The 23,566-nt window shown below is 41.4% G+C and overlaps 1 protein-coding gene and 1 long non-coding RNA gene across 4 annotated transcripts in view; one reads left to right on the forward strand and one right to left on the reverse strand.

Annotated features, from left to right (window-relative positions):
- Nucleotides 1-872: 872 nt before the first annotated feature.
- On the forward strand, nucleotides 873-2,913 carry LOC124290679. The gene is made up of 2 exons (XR_006902001.1): nucleotides 873-1,005; nucleotides 2,072-2,913. It is a non-coding gene; the product is annotated as an uncharacterized LOC124290679 (long non-coding RNA).
- A 1,636-nt stretch (nucleotides 2,914-4,549) lies between these two features.
- Nucleotides 4,550-23,566, reverse strand: part of LOC124290674 — a 32,943-nt gene continuing 13,926 nt past the window's right edge. Inside the window, exons 7-10 of one of the 3 annotated variants that reach the window (XR_006901998.1) lie at nucleotides 20,094-20,235; nucleotides 19,601-19,787; nucleotides 18,453-18,621; nucleotides 4,550-4,563 (exon numbers count right to left, since the gene is read on the reverse strand). Coding sequence is in view for 1 of the 3 variants with exons in the window: in XM_046727469.1 (XP_046583425.1) it covers nucleotides 19,765-19,787; nucleotides 20,094-20,235 (165 nt within the window). In the remaining 2 variants the exon portion in view is untranslated. Of the gene's footprint in view, nucleotides 4,564-17,947; nucleotides 18,622-19,338; nucleotides 19,788-20,093; nucleotides 20,236-23,566 lie in introns of those variants that run through there. The other 2 variants (XR_006901997.1, XM_046727469.1) reach the window with 2 other exon arrangements.

Genomic DNA, 23,566 nt, shown 5'->3' on the forward strand with positions numbered 1-23,566 from the left:
GACGTGAGTCTTGGCATGCTATGCGTTTTATTAGCCGTTTAATGTTTTGAACGATCGCAAGGACAGGGGTTGAGCTTTCCAAAGCGACAGTATTGTGTGACATTCATTTGCTCTGTTTTTCTTTCCCGGGATGCACGTGCAACAACGTATTGCACGTCTTAAGGACGAACCCACTGACGTCACGGAACGTGGCACGTGCATGCATGTTGGATACATGTCAATAATCTCTGAGTTTAAAACCTTATGTGTCTACAAAGGTTTGATAAATTTAGATTTTAAATTTTTGTATACACAGTTTCTTTATGTGACCAGTATATATTGCTGAGCGCGGCGTAAAAGTTAACTCACTCACTTACTATTATATTGCCTCCAAGTTTGTACTGCCACACAATTTTGTATTGTTATAGTGATACCTCTGTCATTTGTAAACGTTTATTTTTAGTACACCTGTTAATTATAACACTCTGTACACACACACACGCGCACGCACGCACGCACGCACATACTCACATACTCCACCTCTTGTTGGACCAGGAAGTCAGCTCAACAAATGATTTACCAATGAAAACGATAATTGCAATCTTTCTACTGCGACAGATACTGTCCTACATGTCTTCCTTGTCTGGGGTGCCAGTTCAACGGGTGCTTTACCAATGAAATCGCTGCTTGTAATCTTATTATTTCGTAACAACTCGACCTTGCCTTTGTCGAGATGATAAGATATTAATACATCGCAAACAATTTGTTGATGGGATTATAGAAAGGTGGGAGACACAGTGACCTAAACAATTTGACATTTTCCATGACATGAATGAAACAACGGCGTAAAGATATGTTCACTCAATGTCTCCAACGAGACTGCTTTTATGCGTCGGAGTTTCCTCCACAATACTGCAGTCAGCAATTTGTCATCCTCAAATAATCTTTCAACAATATACACGGATAGCCAATTACACAAATCGCTGTGCAGAGTAGCGTCCCCTGGGAACAACAAAAACCTAATACGTGAGTTCGAATCCCAGTTTGCCTCGATTATGCTTCTAGGCCAGTCAGTACCATACCAATGCGAGTGGGTGACAAACGTTTACCTCCAGCTTCTGATATTTTCGAGGAATTTTCGTCCTTTCAGTTATAGGCAATAAAAGTAACATATTTGTTGCGGAGACAATTGGATTGAAAGCATTCTTCAGCTTTTCACATTCCAATGGTATCCTATAGTTACTTTGCTGTACCAGCAAACCGCACAACCTCACTGTTCCTTTATTGGGTACAAGGAAAAACGTGAGACTCCAAAAAGTGCATGACAAAAATGAGAAAAAAACTGTAAACGACATGATGGAAAGTGGCCAGTCAGATAATGCAGATGTTATTCGGTAAATTTGCTAAATTTGTTTCATCTAAAAGTGTGCTATCCCAAGCGTTCAACTTATCACCAAACCATATTCTAAAAGGTATGTAAAGGGAGGTGAAGATGAAATTCCACTCCATCATTTCTTTACACATCTGTTCTGAATAATCACGGTGTTACAAAATGTTGTGGGAGTGTAAAGCCGACAAGAAGGACGAGAGAACACACAGATATCCACCGTCATGTGTTTATTCCACTAAAAGACGGACCGAGCAAAGACAGCATGTTGTTACACCGCCCTTAACCGGGTCATTCCATAAATATTGTTCCTCGTGTACATCAGTAATCTCATCTAGTTTTATAACGTTCAAATAACCAAGACCCTTTATCTGATTGGCCACCCGGGACTAGAGATATAGGAGACATATAGGGGCTGCCGTGTCTGCTTCACATGTGGAGGGGGCGGTGGGGTAGCCTAGTGGTTAAAGCGTTAAAGCGAAGACGGTAGTAGATGTAACACACTCTTATTGATCTCCCTGAGCGACTACTGGACTTACTCAAGTCTTTAATGAGTTGCTGGTCGACTCATCTTGAGGTGTACTCGCTAGGGCAGGTGCAGACTTCGGAATCTATTCCAATCAGAAGGGGGATATTCCAGGGGGACCCATTTAGTCCTTTGCTTTTTTGTTTGTCTTTAAATCTTTTGCGTTGTCTGCTTAATAGAGAGAAGGCTTACCATATCGGACCTCCTCAGCACAGATCCCAACACCACTTACTCATCTCCTTTACATGGATGACATCGAGCTCCTTGCCAAAGGAGATACCAATTTGAAAGAACAGGTCCTCCTTGTTGAGTCCTTTTTGTGTACCTTTGCACATATGTTTTATCGGATGATCCTCTGGAGACTATGTCAAGATTCATGATGAAAGCAAGGAATTCCACGTCTATTCTAATCGTGCCAAGGTTATTGGATGAATCTGAAATTTGAGGTTGCGTTTGTTGATGGCGATGTACTGCTGGGCGGTACAGCGATGGGAGTAAACCAGGTGAAGTCCTTCAGCAAGTCTTCCCAGAGTCCGTCATTGAACAGAAGCTTTCTGAGAAACCATTGCATCGTGTATATATGCAGTGTGTAAAACAAAATAGCAGTCCAATCGACTCCTTCGCCTGGATAAAGTCGGCTGGTCTTAAATGTGAAACAGAGGGGTTCCTGTTTGCTGCCCAAGACCAGTCACTTTCCAGTCGCAATCGCCAAAATGTGATTTTATAAGAAAATATTAACATGAAATGTCGATTATGCATTGAATTTACAGAGTACAGCACCTTGTCAGTGGATGTCCTTCCTTGGCACAACAGCATATCGTAAACGGCATGATGGCATGGCTCGTTGCTTTTACTACTGTCTTCGCCATGCCTGTGGCTTTGACTCTGAGGTTCTTCCATTGTACGACCCTACACATGCCCAGGGCGTTATCGAAAATGATGCTTTTAAACTTCTTTGGAATATGCCAATATACAGCCAACAAACCCATTCTTGTCCTGTTTTATAAAGCCTATGAATTTATTTATGTTATTGAATTTTCTGCCCCTTTTGACAGCAACGTGACTGGCAAGATTCAGGAAAAGCATTCTAAATATGCGGACCTCACCTTTGAAATATCTCGCTTGCATCCCAAGTACACTGTCGTCAATTCTCCCAATTGCTCTCGGTGCCCTTGGTTTTGTATATCAGGAGAGGGCCCGGGTTCTCCATCATCAGGAGCACAGCTCTTCTGACACTGTGGGTAATACAGAAGGCTGCAGTGTTGGGGAGTCTACATATTCTCCGGAAAGTTCTTGGTGGGTTCGACGCAGGCAGCGTTTTCTGGGAGAAGTCCCATTCGCTGTCTGGGCTGCGTGTAGAGGGGTAAGGGCCCTGAGCTGTTGATGAGCCTTACCAACCTGACTGTGCCACGATCACCCGAACCCTCTCTGCTGCATTTTCATCTTAATCTGTAAACATAATGATAATGAGTCCATTTATATGGGGCCAACTCTATACACTATGTATATGCTCATAGCGCTACCAATATACTATATTACTTATTTCTAACAATTCGTTGACTGTTGCATCCTCTACTTTTTAACGCCTTTTGTCGCCAACTCTTTATCCTAATAATCATCTCGCATTTCGTCCTTTAGGACATTTCTAGAGTTTCAGCCATTCGGGTCGAGAAATGTCATTTTTGTCAGCTTCCATCCAGACACTATACAGTTATATAACAGCGTGTTAAGAAATAGCAAAAGATATTCCCTGGTGACATCATCAGTCGTAGGCATTGAACATTAATTATTGTTTGTTTATTATTTAACTCAGAAATATTCCTGTAAATAATCGATCCTGGACCAGACAATCCAGTGAGCAGAATCGTAAAACTAAAATCATCATCATAATTTCGCACACACTTCCAGGGGACGTATAATTTTGTGCCCCTCCTGGTAATCCGTCTTAGGTATTTCAGGATATCGCCCACCATGATGATATATGTGACGGAAACAGCAAAATGGATTACAGCTCAGGATTCATTTTACATGTTTATTTTACTAGGTATGTTATCATTTATAGGTATTTACATATTATGCAATGTTTACAAATCCAGGTTTCATATATTGGAATAGAAACATCAACACCTAGTAACACTGAGCAAACGAATGTACGAGTATTTACACTTAATATATAGACATGTTAACACCGTTCTATGATGACAAAGCTGCAATTCCTGAACTGTTAAGACGTTAGCCTGGTGACCTTACACTGTTTGACTGAGAGACTGTGACTGACACTGTAAATGAGGGGCTGAGTGAGTGAGTGAGTGAGTATGGTTTAACGCCACTTTTAGCAATATCTAAGCAATATCACTGCGGGGGGCATAAGAAAAGCGCTTCACATATTGTACCCATGTGTAGTGTTTATGAATCATTATCAAATAGAGATAACATCGTTGTCACTAAAGACAAAAACACATGCGAAGGCTAGTCATTTATTTACCACAACCAATTTTGGACATAGTACAAGCCAATATTCTATCACGTATTTTTTTAGTACGATATGTCAACGTTCCCCATATGTCCTAATACAAACAGCACGCTGAAACTGCACCTAAATGAACTACTGCATGGGGAGTGCTCATAATATCATCCACTGGTTTGTTGGTCCAACTCATATGTGTACAGGCTTAGTGAGGCCATAAACAACCAGTAATAAAAACAAACCAGTTCTTTATAATAATTTTATGTTTCAAATCCTTCACATTAATGTAAGTAGTTTAAGGAAAATATCCTGGCAGCTAGAAGGAAATAAGGATGTTAAACATTGAAACAATTTAAAAGCACTGCGTCATAAAAAAATGCATAAACATCAATTTCATTATCGGGTAATAAGCCAAGCTGGTGAGAGACTTACACAGTACTGTGGCAGTAAAAGAGTTGACCAAGACTTCCATGACACTTCAGAGTTTCACCATTTTGTGGAATATACCGTATTTCCTCTAATATTTTCAACGGACCTCCAGACCTGACGCGTATTAGAGGCCCGGCGCTTATTAAAATACCCTGCATTTTTAAAAGCGGGGATGAGTACAAAGCCTTCATTCTGCCCATCTGTTCAAAGGCACTTATTAGAGGTCCGGCGCTTATTTCTTAAAGCACTGCTTTATCCCCGGCGGTTATTAGAGGCCCGGCATTTAATAGAGGAAATACGGTATGTTCCCTTTTCAACCAAGATGCAGCTGTTATAGTCATTCCTCAGTACCTGCTGCCTGATTTGCTGATTTATTTGACTTAGGGTGATTCCGTTTCGAGTCCACTAGGAAATGGACCAGCTGCGAGTTTCAACACCACAATGACCATCCTACTTTAGTCAAACACGAACCCGAAAGCAGTGATAACATGATATCATTCATGAAAATAATTCTCTCAATGCGAAAGATTCATTTCTCTTTGTATTTAGTGTTAAACTGAAACTGACATGATCAGCTATAGCACGTATAGTTGTGTACAATGCGTTGATATGTACTGTGCTTCTATAGTTGATGATTGTAAGGCGCGGTACTCAGCAATATTCCAGTGAGTGAGTGAGTGAGTGAGTGAGTGAAAGAGTGAGTGAGTGAGAGTTTTTAGCAATATTTAAGCAATGTCACGGCTGGGGACACCAGAAATGGGCTTCATACATGTGGGGAATCGACGAGCGTGACGAGCGAACGCTTTAACCACTTGGCTACCCCCATCACCTTGCAATATTCCAGCTGCAAGATGGAGGTCTGTAAATGTTCGGACCTGGACCAGACAAACCAGGGGCTGATATCATGAGCAACGATACACTTTTCTTTTCGACATAATCAGTAAACGTGTTTCTGGGTTTCCGATCCATCACTTGATTGTCTGGTCTGTTTACACGACGCCGGGGCGGTGGGGTAGCCTAGTGGTTAACACGCCTGCTCGTCATGTTGAAAACCCATGTTCGATCCCCACATGGGTACAATGTGTGAAGTCCATTTCTGGTGTCCCCGCCGTGATATTGCTGGAATATTGCTAAAAGCGGCGACTCACTCACTCACTCACTGCATGACACCGTCTTTAGAAAGTGATGTGTCAGGTAACAGACATATGCATTATTGTGCACATTTAATGAGTGGAGGGTACTTTTCGCCAACACATGGTGTCATCACTTACTTCAGAGATCAATTCATATAATTGTCAGAAAATCTGGTGCTCACATTCTAGATTCTCTCTGGACACCACCACTGTTGCTGCAGCCCTTATATGCATAACGCTGTGAGTGAGTGAGTGAGTTTAGTTTTACGCCACACCCTGCAATATTCCAGCTATATGACGGCGGTCTGTAAATGATCGAGTCTGGACCAGACAAGTGATCAACAGCATGAGCATCAATCTATGCTGTGCAGCCTACACAGCCATTGCTGGGTGTTAGCGTAAAAACACTGCAGTTTGTGATGAGGCAGCGTGACACGTTGTGCGACCATGTTTCAACTATTTGTCATACAACCCGTAATTTCATTATGTTCAGTGGTGTGCTATATTGACTTGTTCTAGAAAGCAAGGTCTTGAAAGCTTTCACCAGAATCAGGGGCGTAGCAACCATTATGAAAAACACACACTGGCTTACACATGATTTTTGCTATGAAAGTTGGGCAAGCCCTTAATACTATCTAGACATATAGCTTTGCAACCTATCGGCCTTACACAAATAAAATGGCTAGCTACGCGCCTGAGAATGATTTTAGTGTATGACTTTTCTAGCACCTTGTTTTTCGTGTTCATTGTGTGTAATGATCATACCCTGGATACTCTCTAAGTCTTTATTCCAAGTTTCTGAGAGGTGAATATCGTCATCATTGTCTTATAGCCATTGTTATAACATCTCTTCTTGTAGCATATAAACTCTTCTGATCTTGACCAGCCCATTCTTGTCGTAAGAGGCGACTGACGGGATCGGGTGGTCAGGCTCGTTGACTTGGTTGACACATGTCATTGTATCCCAATTGCGTAGACCGATGCTCATGATGTTGACCACTCGTTTATCTGGTCCAGACTTGATTATTTACACACCGGCATATAGATCTAACATATATTGCTGAGCGCGGCGTAAAAGTCAACTCACTCACTTACTATTATATTGCCTCCAAGTTTGTACTGCCACACAATTTTGTATTGTTATAGTGATACCTCTGTCATTTGTAAACGTTTATTTTTAGTACACCTGTTAATTATAACACTCTGTACACACACACACGGACCCACTCCACCTCTTGTTGGACCAGGAAGTCAGCTCAACAAATGTTTTACCAATGAAATAGATGCTTGCAATCTTTCTACTGCGACACATACTGCCCTACATCTCTTCCTTGTCTGGGGTGCCAGTTCAACGGGTGCTTTACCAATGAAATCGCTGCTTGTAATCTTATTATTTCGTAACAGCTCGACCTTGCCTTTGTCGCGATGATAAGATATTAATACATCGCAAACAATTTGTTGGTGGGGTTATAAAAAGGTGGGAGACACAGTAACCTAAACAATTTGACATTTTCCATGACATGAATGAAACAACGGCGTAAAATTATGTTCACTCAATGTCTCCAACGACACTGCTTTTATGCGTCGGAGTTTCCTCCACAATACTGCAGTCAGCAATTTGTCATCCTCAAAAAATCTTTCTACAATATACACGGATAGCCAGTTACACAAATCGCTGTGCAGAGTAGCGTCCCTTGGGAACAACAGAAACCTAATACGTGAGTTCGAATCCCAGTTTGCCTCGATTATGCTTCTAGGCCAGTCAGTACCATACCAATGCGAGTGGGTGACAAACGTTTACCTCCAGCTTCTGATATTTTCGAGGAACTGTTCTAATGAACAGATTTTTCGTCCTTTCAGTTATAGGCAATAAAAAGTACCATATTTGTTGCGGAGACAATTGGATTGAAAGCATTCTTCAGCTTTTCACATTCCAATGGTATCCTATAGTTACTTTGTTGTTCCAGCAAACCGCACAACCTCACTTTTCCTTTATTGGGTACAAGGAAAAACGTGAGACTCCAAAAAGTGCATGACAAAAATGAGAAAAAACTGTAAACGACATGATTGAAAGTGGCCAGTCAGATAATGCAGATGTTATTCGGTAAATGTGCTAAATTTGTTTCATCTAGAAGTGTGATATCCCAAGCGATCAACTCATCACCAAACCATACTCTAAAAGGTATGAAGAGGGAGGTGAAGATGAGAATTCAACTCCATCATTTCTTTACACATCTGTTCTGAATAATCACGGTGTTACAAGATGTTGTGGGAGTGTAAAGCCGACAAGAAGGACGAGAGAACACACAGATATCCACCGTCATGTGTTTATTCCACTAAAAGACGGACCGAGCAAAGACAGCATGTTGTTACACCGCCCTTACCCGGGTCATTCCATAAATATTGTTCCTAGTGTATATCAGTAATCTGATCTAGTTTTATAACGTTAAAATAACCAAGACTCTTTATCTGATTGGCCACCCGGGACTAGAGATATAGGAGACATATAGGGGCTGCCGTGTCTGCTTCACATGTGGAGGGGGCGGTGGGGTAGCCTAGTGGTTAAAGCGTTAAAGCGAAGACGGTAGTAGATTAACACACTCTTATTGATCTCCCTGAGCGACTACTGGACTTACTCAAGTCTTTAATGAGTTGCTGGTCGACTCAACTTGAGGTGTACTCGCTAGGGCAGGTGCAGACTTCGGAATCTATTCCAATCAGAAGGGGGATATTCCAGGGGGACTCCTTTAGTCCTTTGCTTTTTTGTTTGTCTTTAAATCTTTTGCGTTGTCTTCTTAATAGAGAGAAGGCTTACCATACCGGACCTCCTCAGCACAGATCCCAACACCACTTACTCATCTCCTTTACATGGATGACATCGAGCTCCTTGCCAAAGGAGATACCAATTAGAAAGAACAGGTCCTCCTTGTTGAGTCCTTTTTGTGTACCGTTGCACATATGTTTTATCGGATGATCCTCTGGAGACTCTGTCAAGATTCATGATAAAAGCATGGAATTCCACGTCTATTCTAATCGTGCCCAGGTTATTGGATAGAATCTGAAATTTGAGGTTGCTTTTGTTGATGGTGATGTACTGCTGGACAGTACAGCGATGGGAGTAAACCAGGTGAAGTCCTTCAGCAAGTCTTCCCAGAGTCGGTCATTTGAATAGAAGCTTTCTGAGAAACCATTGCATCGTGTATATATGCAGTGTGCGGAACAAAATAGCAGTCCAATCGACTCCTTCGCCTTGATAAAGTCGGGTGGTCTTAAATGTGAAACAGAGGGCTTCCTGTTTGCTGCCCAAGACTAGTCACTTTCATTGAATTACAGAGTACAGCACCTTGTCAGTGGATGTCCTTCCTTGGCACAAACAGCATATCGTAAACCATATGATGGCATGGCTCGTTGCTTTTACTACCGTCTTCGCCATGCCTGTGGCTTTGACTCTGATGTCCTTCCATCGTACGACACTAAACATGCCCAGGGCGTCATGGAAAATGATGCTTTTAAACTTCTTTGGAATAGACCCATATACAGCCAACAAACCCGTTCTTGTCCTGTTTTATAAAGCCTATAAATTTATTTAGGTTATTGAATTTTCTGCCCCTTTTGACAGCAACGTGACTGGCAAGATTCAGGAATAGCATTCTTAATATGCGAACCTCTACTTTGAAATGTCTCGCTTGCATCCCATGTACACTGTCGTCAATTCTCCCCATTGATCTCGGTGCCCTTGGTTTTGTATCTCCTGATCTCTTGGAGCAGATCAGGAGAGGGCCCGGGTTCTCCATCATCAGGAGCACAGCCCTTCTGACACTGTGGGTAATACAGAAGGCTGCAGTGTTGGGGAGTCTACATATTCTCCGGAAGTTCTTGGTGGGTTCGACCCAGGCAGCGTTTTCTGGGAGAAGTCCCATTCGCTGTCTGGGCTGGGTGTAGAGGGGTAAGGGCCCTGAGCTGATGATGAGCCTTACCAACCTGACTGTGCCACGATCACCCGAACCCTCTCTGCTGCATTTTCATCTTAATCTGTAAACATAATGATAATGAGTCCATTTATATGGGGCCAACTCTATACTCTATGTATATGCTCATAGCGCTACCAATAAACTATATTACTTATTTCTAACAATTCGTTGACTGTTGCATCCTCTACCTTTTAACTCTGTATGTCGCCAACTCTTTATCCTAATAATCATCTCGCATTTCGTCCTTTAGGACATTTCTAGAGTTTCAGCCATTCGGGTCGAGAAATGTCATTTTTGTCAGCTTCCATCCAGACACTATACAGTTATATAACAGCGTGTTAAGAAATAGCAAAAGATATTCCCTGGTGACATCATCAGTCGTAGGCATTGAACATTAATTATTGTTTGTTTGTTATTTAACTCAGAAATATTCCTGTAAATAATCGATCCTGGACCAGACAATCCAGTTAGCAGAATCGTAAAACTAAAAATCATCATCATAATTTCGCACACACTTCCAGGGGACGTATAATTTTGTGCCCCTCCTGGTAATCCGTCTTAGGTATTTCAGGATATCGCCCACCATGATGATATATGTGACGGAAACAGCAAAATGGATTACAGCTCAGGATTCATTTTACATGTTTATTTTACTAGGTATGTTATCCTTTATAGGTATTTACATATTATGCAATGTTTACAAATCCAGGTTTCATATATTGGAATAGAAACATCAACACCTAGTAGCACTGAGCAAACGAATGTACGAGTATTTACACTTAATATATAGACATGTTAACACCGTTCTATGATGACAAAGCTGCAATTCCTGAACTGTTAAGACGTTAGCCTGGTGACCTTACACTGTTTGACTGAGAGACTGTGACTGACACTGTAAATGAGGGGCTGAGTGAGTGAGTGAGTGAGTATGGTTTAACGCCACTTTTAGCAATATCTAAGCAATATCACTGCGGGGAGCATAAGAAAAGCGCTTCACATATTGTACCCATGTGTAGTGTTTATGAATCATTATCAAATAGAGATAACATCGTTGTCACTAAAGACAAAAACACATGCGAAGGCTAGTCATTTATTTACCACAACCAATTTGGGACATAGTACAAGCCAATATTCCATGAGATATTTTTAGTACGATATGTCAACGTTCCCCATATGTCCTAATACAAACAGCACGCTGAAACTGCACCTAAATGAACTACTGCATGGGGAGTGCTCATAATATCATCCACTGGTTTGTTGGTCCAACTTAAATGTGTACAGGCTTAGTGAAGCCATAAACAACCAGTAATAAAAACAAACCAGTTCATTATAATAATTTTATGTTTCAAATCCTTCACATTAATGTAAGTAGTTTAAGGAAAATATCCTGGCAGCTAGAAGGAAATAAGGATGTTAAACATTGAAACAATTTAAAAGCACTGCGTCATAAAAAAATGCATAAACATCAATTTCATTATCGGGTAATAAGCCAAGCTGGTGAGAGACTTACACAGTACTGTGGCAGTAAAAGAGTTGACCAAGACTTCCATGACACTTCAGAGTTTCACCATTTTGTGGAATATACCGTATTTCCTCTAATATTTTCAACGGACCTCCAGACCTGACGCGTATTAGAGGCCCGGCGCTTATTAAAATACCCTGCATTTTTAAAAGCGGGGATGAGTACAAAGCCTTCATTCTGCCCATCTGTTCAAAGGCACTTATTAGAGGTCCGGCGCTTATTTCTTAAAGCACTGCTTTATCCCCGGCGGTTATTAGAGGCCCGGCATTTAATAGAGGAAATACGGTATGTTCCCTTTTCAACCAAGATGCAGCTGTTATAGTCATTCCTCAGTACCTGCTGCCTGATTTGCTGATTTATTTGACTTAGGGTGATTCCGTTTCGAGTCCACTAGGAAATGGACCAGCTGCGAGTTTCAACACCACAATGACCATCCTACTTTAGTCAAACACGAACCCGAAAGCAGTGATAACATGATATCATTCATGAAAATAATTCTCTCAATGCGAAAAGATTCATTTCTCTTTGTATTTAGTGTTAAACTGAATCTGACATGATCAGCTATAGCACCTATAGTTGTGTACAATGCGTTGATATGTACTGTGCTTCTATAGTTGATGATTGTAAGGCGCGGTACTCAGCAATATTCCAGTGAGTGAGTGAGTGAGTGAGTGAGTGAAAGAGTGAGTGAGTGAGAGTTTTTAGCAATATTTAAGCAATGTCACGGCTGGGGACACCAGAAATGGGCTTCATACATGTGGGGAATCGACGAGCGTGACGAGCGAACGCTTTAACCACTTGGCTACCCCCATCACCTTGCAATATTCCAGCTGCAAGATGGAGGTCTGTAAATGTTCGGACCTGGACCAGACAAACCAGGGGCTGATATCATGAGCAACGATACACTTTTCTTTTCGACATAATCAGTAAACGTGTTTCTGGGTTTCCGATCCATCACTTGATTGTCTGGTCTGTTTACACGACGCCGGGGCGGTGGGGTAGCCTAGTGGTTAACACGCCTGCTCGTCATGTTGAAAACCCATGTTCGATCCCCACATGGGTACAATGTGTGAAGTCCATTTCTGGTGCCGTGATATTGCTGGAATATTGCTAAAAGCGGCGACTCACTCACTCACTCACTGCATGACACCGTCTTTAGAAAGTGATGTGTCAGGTAACAGACATATGCATTATTGTGCACATTTAATGAGTGGAGGGTACTTTTCGCCAACACATGGTGTCATCACTTACTTCAGAGATCAATTCATATAATTGTCAGAAAATCTGGTGCTCACATTCTAGATTCTCTCTGGACACCACCACTGTTGCTGCAGCCCTTATATGCATAACGCTGTGAGTGAGTGAGTGAGTTTAGTTTTACGCCACACCCTGCAATATTCCAGCTATATGACGGCGGTCTGTAAATGATCGAGTCTGGACCAGACAAGTGATCAACAGCATGAGCATCAATCTATGCTGTGCAGCCTACACAGCCATTGCTGGGTGTTAGCGTAAAAACACTGCAGTTTGTGATGAGGCAGCGTGACACGTTGTGCGACCATGTTTCAACTATTTGTCATACAACCCGTAATTTCATTATGTTCAGTGGTGTGCTATATTGACTTGTTCTAGAAAGCAAGGTCTTGAAAGCTTTCACCAGAATCAGGGGCGTAGCAACCATTATGAAAAACACACACTGGCTTACACATGATTTTTGCTATGAAAGTTGGGCAAGCCCTTAATACTATCTAGACATATAGCTTTGCAACCTATCGGCCTTACACAAATAAAATGGCTAGCTACGCGCCTGAGAATGATTTTAGTGTATGACTTTTCTAGCACCTTGTTTTTCGTGTTCATTGTGTGTAATGATCATACCCTGGATACTCTCTAAGTCTTTATTCCAAGTTTCTGAGAGGTGAATATCGTCATCATTGTCTTATAGCCATTGTTATAACATCTCTTCTTGTAGCATATAAACTCTTCTGATCTTGACCAGCCCATTCTTGTCGTAAGAGGCGACTGACGGGATCGAATTGGTCAGGCTCGTTGACTTGGTTGACACATGTCATTGTATCCCAATTGCGTAGACCGATGCTCATGATGTTGATCACTGGTTTATCTGGTCCAGACTTGATTATTTACACACCGGCATATAGATCTAACATATATTGCTGAGCGCGGCGTAAAAGTTAACTCACTCACTTACTATTATATTGCCTCCAAGTTTGTACTGCCACACAATTTTGTATTGTTATAGTGATACCTCTGTCAATTGTAAACGTTTATTTTTAGTACACCTGTTAATTATAACACTCTGTACACACACACGGACCCAATCCACCTCTTGTTGGACCAGGAAGTCAGCTCAACAAATGTTTTACCAATGAAATAGATGCTTGCAATCTTTCTACTGCGACACATACTGCCCTACATCTCTTCCTTGTCTGGGGTGCCAGTTCAACAGGTTCTTTACACATGAAATCGCTGCTTGTAATCTTTTTATTGCGTAACAGCTCGACCTTGCCTTTGTCGCGATGATAAGATATTCATACATCGCAAACTATTTGTTGATGGGGTTATAAAAAGGTGGGAGACACAGTGACCTAAACAATTTGACATTTTCTATGACATGAATGAAACAACGGCGTAAAATTATGTTCACTTAATGTCTCCAACGAGACAGCTTTTATGCGTCGGAGTTTCCTCCACAATTCTTCAGTCAGCTATTTGTCATCCTTAAATAATCTTTCAACAATACACACGGATAGCCAATTACACAATTCGCTGTGCAGAGTAGCGTCCCTTTGGAACAACAGAAACCTAATACTTGAGTTCGAATCCCAGTTTGCCCCGATTATGCTTCTAGGCCAGTCAGTACCATACCAATGCGAGTGGGTGACAAACGTTTACCTCCAGCTTCAGATATTTTCGAGGAACTGTTGTAATGAAGAGATTTTTCGTCATTTCATTTATAGGCAATAACAAGTACCATTTTTGTTGCGGAGACAATTGGATTGAAAGCATTCTTCAGCTTTTCACATTCCAATGGTATCCTATAGTTACTTTGCTGTTCCAGCAAACCGCACAACCTCACTGTTCCTTTATTGGTACAATAAAAACGTGAGACTCCAAAATGTGCATGACAAAAATGAGAAAACACTGTAAACGACATGATTGAAAATGGCCAGTCAGATAATGCAGATGTTATTCGGTAAATTTGCTAAATTTGTTTCATCTAGAAGTGTGATATCCCAAGCGATCAACTCATCACCAAACCATACTCTAAAAGGTATGAAGAGGGAGGTGAAGATGAGAATTCAACTCCATCATTTCTTTACACATCTGTTCTGAATAATCACGGTGTTACAAGATGTTGTGGGAGTGTAAAGCCGACAAGAAGGACGAGAGAACACACAGATATCCACCGTCATGTGTTTATTCCACTAAAAGACGGACCGAGCAAAGACAGCATGTTGTTACACGGTCCGCCCTTAACTTCAGGTCATTCCATAAATATTGTTCCTCGTGTATATCAGTAATCTGATGTAGTTTTATAACTTTCAAATAACCAAGACTCTTTATCTGATTGGCCACCGGGACTATAGATATAGGAGACATATAAGGCTGCCGTGTCTGCTTCACATGTGGAGGGCGGTGGGGTAGCCTAGTGGTTAAAAGCGTTAAAGCGAAGACGGTAGTAGATGTAACACTCTCTTATTGATCTCCCTGAGCGACTACTGGACTTACTCAAGTCTTTAATGAGTTGCTGGTCGACTCAACTTGAGGTGTACTCGCTAGGAGCAGGTGCAGACTTCGGAATCTATTCAATCAGAAGGGGATATTCCAGGGGACCCCCTTTAGTCCTTTGCTTTTTGTTTGTCTTTAAATCTCTTGCGTTGTCTGCTTAATAGAGAGAAGGCTTACCATATCGGACCTCCTCAGCACAGATCCCAACACCACTTACTCATCTCCTTTACATGGATGACATCGAGCTCCTTGCCAAAGGAGATACCAATTAGAAAGAACAGGTCCTCCTTGTTGAGTCCTTTTTGTGTACCTTTGCACATATTTTTTATCAAATGATCCTCTCGAGACTCTGTCAAGATTTATGATGAAAGCATGGAATTCCACGTCGTGCCAAGGTTATTGGATGAATCTGAAATTTGAGGTTGCGTTTGTTGATGGCGATGTACTGCTGGACGGTACAGCGATCGGAGTAAACCAGGTGAAGTCCTTCACCAAGTCTGCCCAGAGTCGGTCATTTGAATCAGCTTTCTGAGAAACCATTGCATCGTGTATATATGCAGTGTGCGGAACAAAATAGTAGTCCAATCGACTCCTTCGCGTGGATAAAGTCGGCTGGTCCTAAATGTGAAACAGAGGACTTCCTGTTTGCTGCCCAAGACCAGTCACTTTCCTGTCGCAATCGCCAAAATGTGATTTTATAAGAAAATAAACTGAGGGGCAAAGAAACGTCCCCAAAGTAAAATTTGAAAAACAGTTGTTCTGTTGTCGTTATGACGGAAATTTATTTAGGAACACATCTCCCGAACGCATCCCCACGTCTCACAGAAAGGAAATCCACGTGGAGTTTTTGTAAGCATGAAAATTGCTTTTATTCACGTTTTTGCATGCTTCGGTGGAAACATACCAATATGAAAGTACAGTATAAAAATTATGCTCGACTGTTCGAATTCATCACTTCATACGTTGGACACAAAAGAACATGCCTCGACTCACGGCAGAACAGAGAGAACGAGCTATTGGGATGTTGCAGCTGGGTGCTTCTCACAGTCACGTTGCAAGAATCATGGGTTGCAGCAAGAAAAACCATCACCAGACTGATGACACGCTTCAGAACAACAGGTCGGACTGCAGACGGGCCTAGGACAGGAGACCACCCGTAACCACCCCCTCAGGAAGACCGCCATTTACGGGTGCTTCACTTGCGCAACAGATTCCTGACTGTGACGTCATCAGCAACAACCAGCCTTACCCATCCAGTCAGTAGAAGGACCATATCCAGACGACCCCGCCGATTCGGTATCAGGAGCCTACAGACCATTCCGGGGCGTGACGTTAACGCGTGAACATCGACGTCGTCGCTTGGCTTGGGCACGTAGAGTTCGGCAGTGGCAGCCGCGAACTGGCGCCGGGTACTCTTCAGTGACGAGAGCCGCTTCCAGTTGAACAAAGCTGATGGTCGGGTACGCCAGTCTGAACGTCGGAACAGAACGCACAGCACGTTGTTGCTTTGGCTCAAGCTCTACAGGAAGAATGGCGTCGCATCCCAGATCACGTGATCAGACGTCTTGTGCACTCTGCACGACGTCGTGTGGCAGCATGCATCGCTGCAAGAGGTGGACACACTCGCTACTGAGGAGTTGGACGCTCAAAGACACTCTGTCAGTACTGATGTGCATGTGTTGTCATGATCGAAACCCGGACATTTGAACCTCCTGTGAAAAACGTCACAAAACTCTACTTACAGCAAATTGTTTCAATTGTTCTGTAATGACAGTCTGCATAATATGTTCAAAGCAATTATATAAAACATTTCAACATTGAATTGCACGTGTTTGTATCATTTTATGATAAAAATGATCGGGGACGTTTCTTTTGCCCCTCAGTTTATTAACATGAAATGTCGATTATGCATTGAATTTACAGAGACCAGCACCTTGTCACTGGATGTCCTTCCTTGGCACAAACAGCATATCGTAAACGACATGATGGCTCGTGGCTTTTTGACTTTTACCATGCCTGTCTTTGATAGGTCCTTCCATTGTACGACCCAAACCCGGGCGTCTTGTCCTGTTTTATAAAACAAACCTATGAATTTATTTATGTTATTGAATTTTCTGCCCCTTTTGACAGCAACGTGATTGACAAGATTCAGGAAAAGCATGATAAATATGCGGACCTCACCTTTGAAATGTCTCGCTTGCATCCCATGTACACTGTCGTCAATTCTCCCCATTGATCTCGGTGCCCTTGGTTTTGTATCTCCTGATCTCTTGGAGCAGATCAGGAGAGTGTCCGGGTTCTCCGTCATCAGGAGCACAGCCCTTCTGACACTGTGGGTAATACAGAAGGCTGCAGTGTTGGGGAGTCTACATATTCTCCGGAAAGTTCTTGGTGGGTTCGACACAGGCAGCGTTTCCTAAGAGAAGTCCCATTCGCTGTCTGGGCTGGGTGTAGAGAGGGCAAGGGCCCTGAGCTGATGATGAGCCTTACCAACCTGACTGTGCCACGATCACCCGAACCCTCTCTGCTGCATACTATCTTTAATCTGTTGAACATTGTTTGTTTGTTATTTAACTCAGAAATATTCCTGTAAATAATCGATCCTGGACCAGACAATCTAGTGAGCAGAATCGTAAAACTAAAAATCATCACCATAATTTCGCACACACTTCCAGGGGACGTTACTCTTTGCACCTCCTGGTAATCCGTCTTAGGTATTTCAGGATATCGCCCACCATGATGATATATGTGACGGAAACAGCAAAATGGATTACAGCTCAAGATTCATTTAACATGTTTATTTTACTAGGTATGTTATCCTTTATAGGTATTTACATATTATGCAATGATTACAAATCCAGGTTTCATATGTTGGAATAAAAACATCAACACCTAGTAGCACTGAGCAAACGAATGTACGAGTATTTACACTTCATATATAGACATGTTAACAACGTTCTAGGATGACAAAGCTGCAATTCCTGAACTGTTAAGACGTTAGCCTGGTGACCTTACACTGTTTGACTGAGAGAGAGACTGTGACTGACACTGTAAATGAGGGGCTGAGTGAGTGAGTGAGTATGGTTTTACGCCACTTTTAGAAATATTTCAGCAATATCACAGTGGGGGACATAGGAAATGGGCTTCAGACATTGTACCTATGTGGGGAACGAACCTTGGTCTTCGGCGTGACGAGAGAACGTTTCAACCACCGCCCCATGAGGGGCTGAGACTATGAGACTATAACCCTGTGTTATGTGACTGTATGATACACGATGTACAATCTACTGGGGTATATGTGTAGCTAGAGTGAGTGAGTTTAGTTATACCCCACACTCAGCAATATTCAAGCTAGAAATACGTGCTGTAAGGTATGTTAGGCGTGATGCAGTGGCTATGTCATCTGGAAGGCTTGTCCATTTCGTGTTGAACCTGTTCCTCTCACACCTTGTGGTCACTGATGCTTCTAAAGACAGTAATTGTATTGCCTCATTCAAAATATGTCTCCACTTTGTCAAGCTGCAGCATTCAGGTCAATGCTACTCTAAATGGAATCATGCGTGATGTGGGTATCATATGGTCATGGGTACTATGTGATGGTTGACACAGGTGATGTAAGGTGTCATATGGTGATGGGTACCACGTGTTGATTGACACAGGTGATGTAAGGTGTCATATGGTTTTGGATACCATGTGATGGTTGACACAGGTGATGTAAGGTGTCATATGGTTTTGGATACCATGTGATGGTTGACACAGGTGATGCAAGGTGTCATATGGTTTTGGATACCACGTGTTGGTTGATACATGTGATGTAAGGTGTCATATGGTTTTGGATACCATGTGATGGTGGACACAGGTGATGTAAGGTGTCGTATGGTGATGGGTACCACGTGTTGGTTGACACAGGCGGTGTAAAGTATCATATGGTTATGGGTATCACGTGTTGGTTGACACAGGCGGTGTAAAGTATCATATGGTTATGGGTATCACGTGTTGGTTGACACAGGCGGTGTAAAGTATCATATGGTTTTGGATACCACGTGTTGGTTGACACAGGCGATGTAAAATATCATATGGTTTTGGATACCACGTGTTGGTTGACACAGGCGGTGTAAAGTATCATATGGTTTTGGATACAACGTGTTGGTTGACACAGGCGATGTAAAGTATCATATGGTTTTGGATACCACGTGTTGGTTGACACAGGCGATGTAAAGTATCATATGGTTTTGGATACCACGTGTTGGTTGACACAGGCGGTGTAAAGTATCATATGGTTATGGGTATCACATGAAGTTTGACACTAGTGATGGTATCATGTGGTGATTTGTACAACGTGAAGATTAACACAAGTAATGAAAGGTATCACATAGTAATGGGTACCATGTGAATGTTGACAGAAGTGGTGTAAGGTATCATATGGAGATCGATACCAAGTGATGGTTGACACAGGTGGTGTAAGGTATCATATGGTAATGTATACCATGTGATGATTGAGGTTGACACAGGTGGTGTACGGTATCATGTACTGATGGATGCCAAGTGGAGGTGGACACAGGTGGAGAAAGGTATGATATGAACATCCTTGATGACCGGCTTATGAGTCCGCGGCTCCGAAAGCTGAAATATACAGACACATATGATATAGAAGACCTATACCGTTTGGGACACGCTACACGTACATCATGCACGCACTGAAACTAGATTTCCATCTTCCTGTTAATAGTGCTGATACAACAAAAGTAATACTAAAGTACTGAGGACCGGGATGTTACAATATATATCGCCTGGCTGACCGTGTACTATGGCAGCATGACGTAGTCAATTGTTATCAATCACCGGTTTGGTCGGGATATATTCCTTCATTTCCATAATTACCGGATAAATATGGTATCTGCCTTCACAACACTTCTGTATATATCTCACCTTTCTCCTTGAGGCCGTTGTCGTAGTTCCTGAAGATAAAGTAGGTGAGGATAATGACGGCGACCCGAACTGCTGCTGCCAGAAAGCCTGCGGTGATGGAGCACGCCGCTAGCGCCGGGGCCACTGTCAGCCGTGTAAACGCCTGCAGGTATGCATAGTCATACATATGTGAAATAGTAACATTAGTAACGGGAGTGCGAGGGCATTCAAGTGTATTACTGTAGGCCATTCTGTGTCAATAGTGGCTAATTCTGTGGGACTAGCACTCAGTCATTCCTAAGGTATAACAACTACAAACTAGGTATTACTGTAGGTCATTCTGTGTCAGTAGTGGGTAATTCTGTGGGACTAGCGGTCAGTCATTCCTAAGGTATAACAACTACAAACTAGGTATTACTGTAGGTCATTCTGTGTCAGTAGTGGGTAATTCTGTGGGACTAGCGGTCAGTCATTCCTAACGTATAACAACTACAAACTAGGTATTACTGTAGGTCATTCTGTGTCAGTAGTGGCTCATTCTGTGGGACTATCGCTCAGTCATTCCTAAGATATAACAACTACAATCTAGGTATTACTGTAGGTCATTCTGTGTCAGTAGTGGCTCATTCTGTGGGACTAGCACTCAGTCATTCCTAAGGTATAACAACTACAAACTAGGTATTACTGTAGGTCATTCTGTGTCAGTAGTGGCTAATTCTGTGGGACTAGCGGTCAGTCATTCCTAACGTATAACAACTACAAACTAGGTATTACTGTAGGTCATTCTGTGTCAGTAGTGGCTCATTCTGTGGGACTAGCACTCAGTCATTCCTAAGGTATAACAACTACAAACTAGGTATTACTGTAGGTCATTCTGTGTCAGTAGTGGCTAATTCTGTGGGACTATCGCTCAGTCATTCCTAAGGTATAACGACTACAATCTAGGTATTACTGTAGGTCATTCTGTGTCAGTAGTGGCTCATTCTGTGGGACTAGCACTCAGTCATTCCTAAGGTATAGCAACTACAAACTAGGTATTACTGTAAGCAATTCTGTGTCAGTAGTGGGTAATTCTGTGGGACTAGCACTCAGTCATTCCTAAGGTATAACAACTACAAACTAGGTATTACTGTAGGTCATTCTGTGTCAGTAGTGGCTCATTCTGTGGTAGTGTTTGTGCACTCAAATGTCTTAATGTAATTTATTCCAGTGTATTTGTGTATTACGTCGTAGTAACTATATAATCACCATTGTTAGTACGAGATCATAGATCATTCTTTGTTAGCACTCTGTAATTTCATAGTACTACTGGGTGTCTTCATGTCCATGGTAGTACGAGATCATTTTACAGTAATAACGTAGGTAATGCTTGTGACGTTTTCGGTGTGAAACGCTCGTTTAAAAATGAATAAAGCGCACGGCATGATCACAAACCTTGGTTCGGCCAAGAATGCAGAGATAAACGTAATGACTTTCATGAATCCAAACGCAAATACTTTAATTGCAAAACATCTCTTAATAAAGCTGAGTACCGCCGATGTTCTAAAGAGTATATTAAGTGTATGAATAAGCATATCAAGCAGCATAAAAATGAATTTTGTAAATTGATTAGAGACAAAGAAAAGCACAAGCCTAAAGAATTTTGGAATATGCCCACAAAGAGTAAAATTAATATCTCTAGTAACGTTTATGATATTGATAAATATTTTGAACATTTTAAAGATATAAATGGGAAACACATTTCGATTACCCCGAAATAGACCGCGAAATCATCGAAAAAGGCTACTATGACTACATGCTTAATAAAGATATATCACTTGAAGAAATAGCTTTTGCAATTAAAAACCTTAACGCAATAAAGCCCCTTATAGATTCATTTGATCTACTTGGTGCTACATATGTTGAACACTTTAATTTGATTTTATCAACGGGAATATTACCGGAAGCATGGTTGGCGGGCTCTATCAAACCCAACTACAAAGGAAAGGGAGATAAATCTGACCCAAACGCATATCGACCAATTACGATACTCAGCTGTTTCGGTAAACTGTTCACATGTACTAGTTTTCTGAATAACACACCTTTCTTGAAATAAAGAATATATTAATCCCTGCCCAGGCGGGTTTTAGGAATGATCACTCAACAAATGATAACATCTTTGTAATGAATATGCTCAACCAATTATTTAAACCTAGTAAAAGAAAATTGTTCTGTGCTTTTATTGACTTTTCAAAAGCGTTTGATTATGTATGGAGGGTTGGGTTCTGGCATAAGCTACTCAACAATGGAATTTATGGCAGATTTTTAACTCTTGTTCAAAATATGTATGCTAATATCAAATATTGTGTACTATCAAACAATAATATGTCAGATTACTGCCATGCTACTCTGGCGTGCGCCAAGGTGGTAACATTTCCCCTCTTTTGTTCTGTTTATTCATAAATGACCTGGAGGAATTCCTTACTTATGATGAATGTACATCTGTGAGTCTTTGTAACTTCCCAGATTTTGATATGAACCTATGTATTTCATTTATGATACTACTTTATGCAGATGACACAGTCCTTTTTGCCGACTCAGCTCCTGAACTTCAACGTACTCTTAACTCATTCCATACATATTGTAACATGTGGCATCTGGAAGTAAACCTAGATAAAACAAAGGTACTTATATTTGGGAGCGGTCCAGCAAAATACTCTAAGCTAAAGTTCCATTATGGAAATACTTTGATTGGCATTGTAGATGATTACATTTATCTTGGAGTGACTTTCAAAAAGAAACAGCAAATTCAATAAAGCAATAAAAAAAACCTTTCAGACAGCGCACCAAAGCTATGTTTTGCCTTTTGAAAAAAAAATCAAGAAACTGTAATACACCTATAGATTGTTTACTGAAAGCATTTGATGTTATGATATCACCGATCGTGCTTTATGGTTGTGAAACATGGGCATATGAACATTTACAAGTTATTGTGAAGATTCATTTGAGATTTCTTGAATTAGCTTTTTTATGTATTAGCCGCTAAAAGGGTAATCTGTTTACTGGTATAAGCTACATTCTGTTGGAACTGCTCCAAAACTATCAAAATTGATTTATAATTATGCACTTATCCAAGGCGTTAGAGAAAATGAATATGATATTAGGACCAAAGACGCAAAAGGTATGCTTGATAAATGTGGCCTATCCTATATATACAGTATATTTTAAAGCCCCGTAAATGTTTCATGCCAATGGCTAACTTCTCAGGTAGAATCAATTTTTAAAAGTTTGAAAGTTGACATAGAAAATAGCCCTAAAGATTTCTATTACACATACATTAAAAATCTCCTGATTTTAGAAAACTATCTCTTCCTGCCGGCTTATGTACATATACCAACTTTAAAATACAGAACCTATAACCCTAACCTACCTGTTGAAGTCGGCCGTTGGCATGGCATTGATTGTGAAAATAGAACCTGCAATCTCTGTAAATCACCTGCTGTAGCAGATGAATT

This window comes from Haliotis rubra, unplaced genomic scaffold (genome assembly GCF_003918875.1).
Source record: "Haliotis rubra isolate DU_JTF1 unplaced genomic scaffold, ASM391887v1 Scf470, whole genome shotgun sequence".
In the NCBI taxonomy this organism is placed as follows: domain Eukaryota; kingdom Metazoa; phylum Mollusca; class Gastropoda; order Lepetellida; family Haliotidae; genus Haliotis; species Haliotis rubra.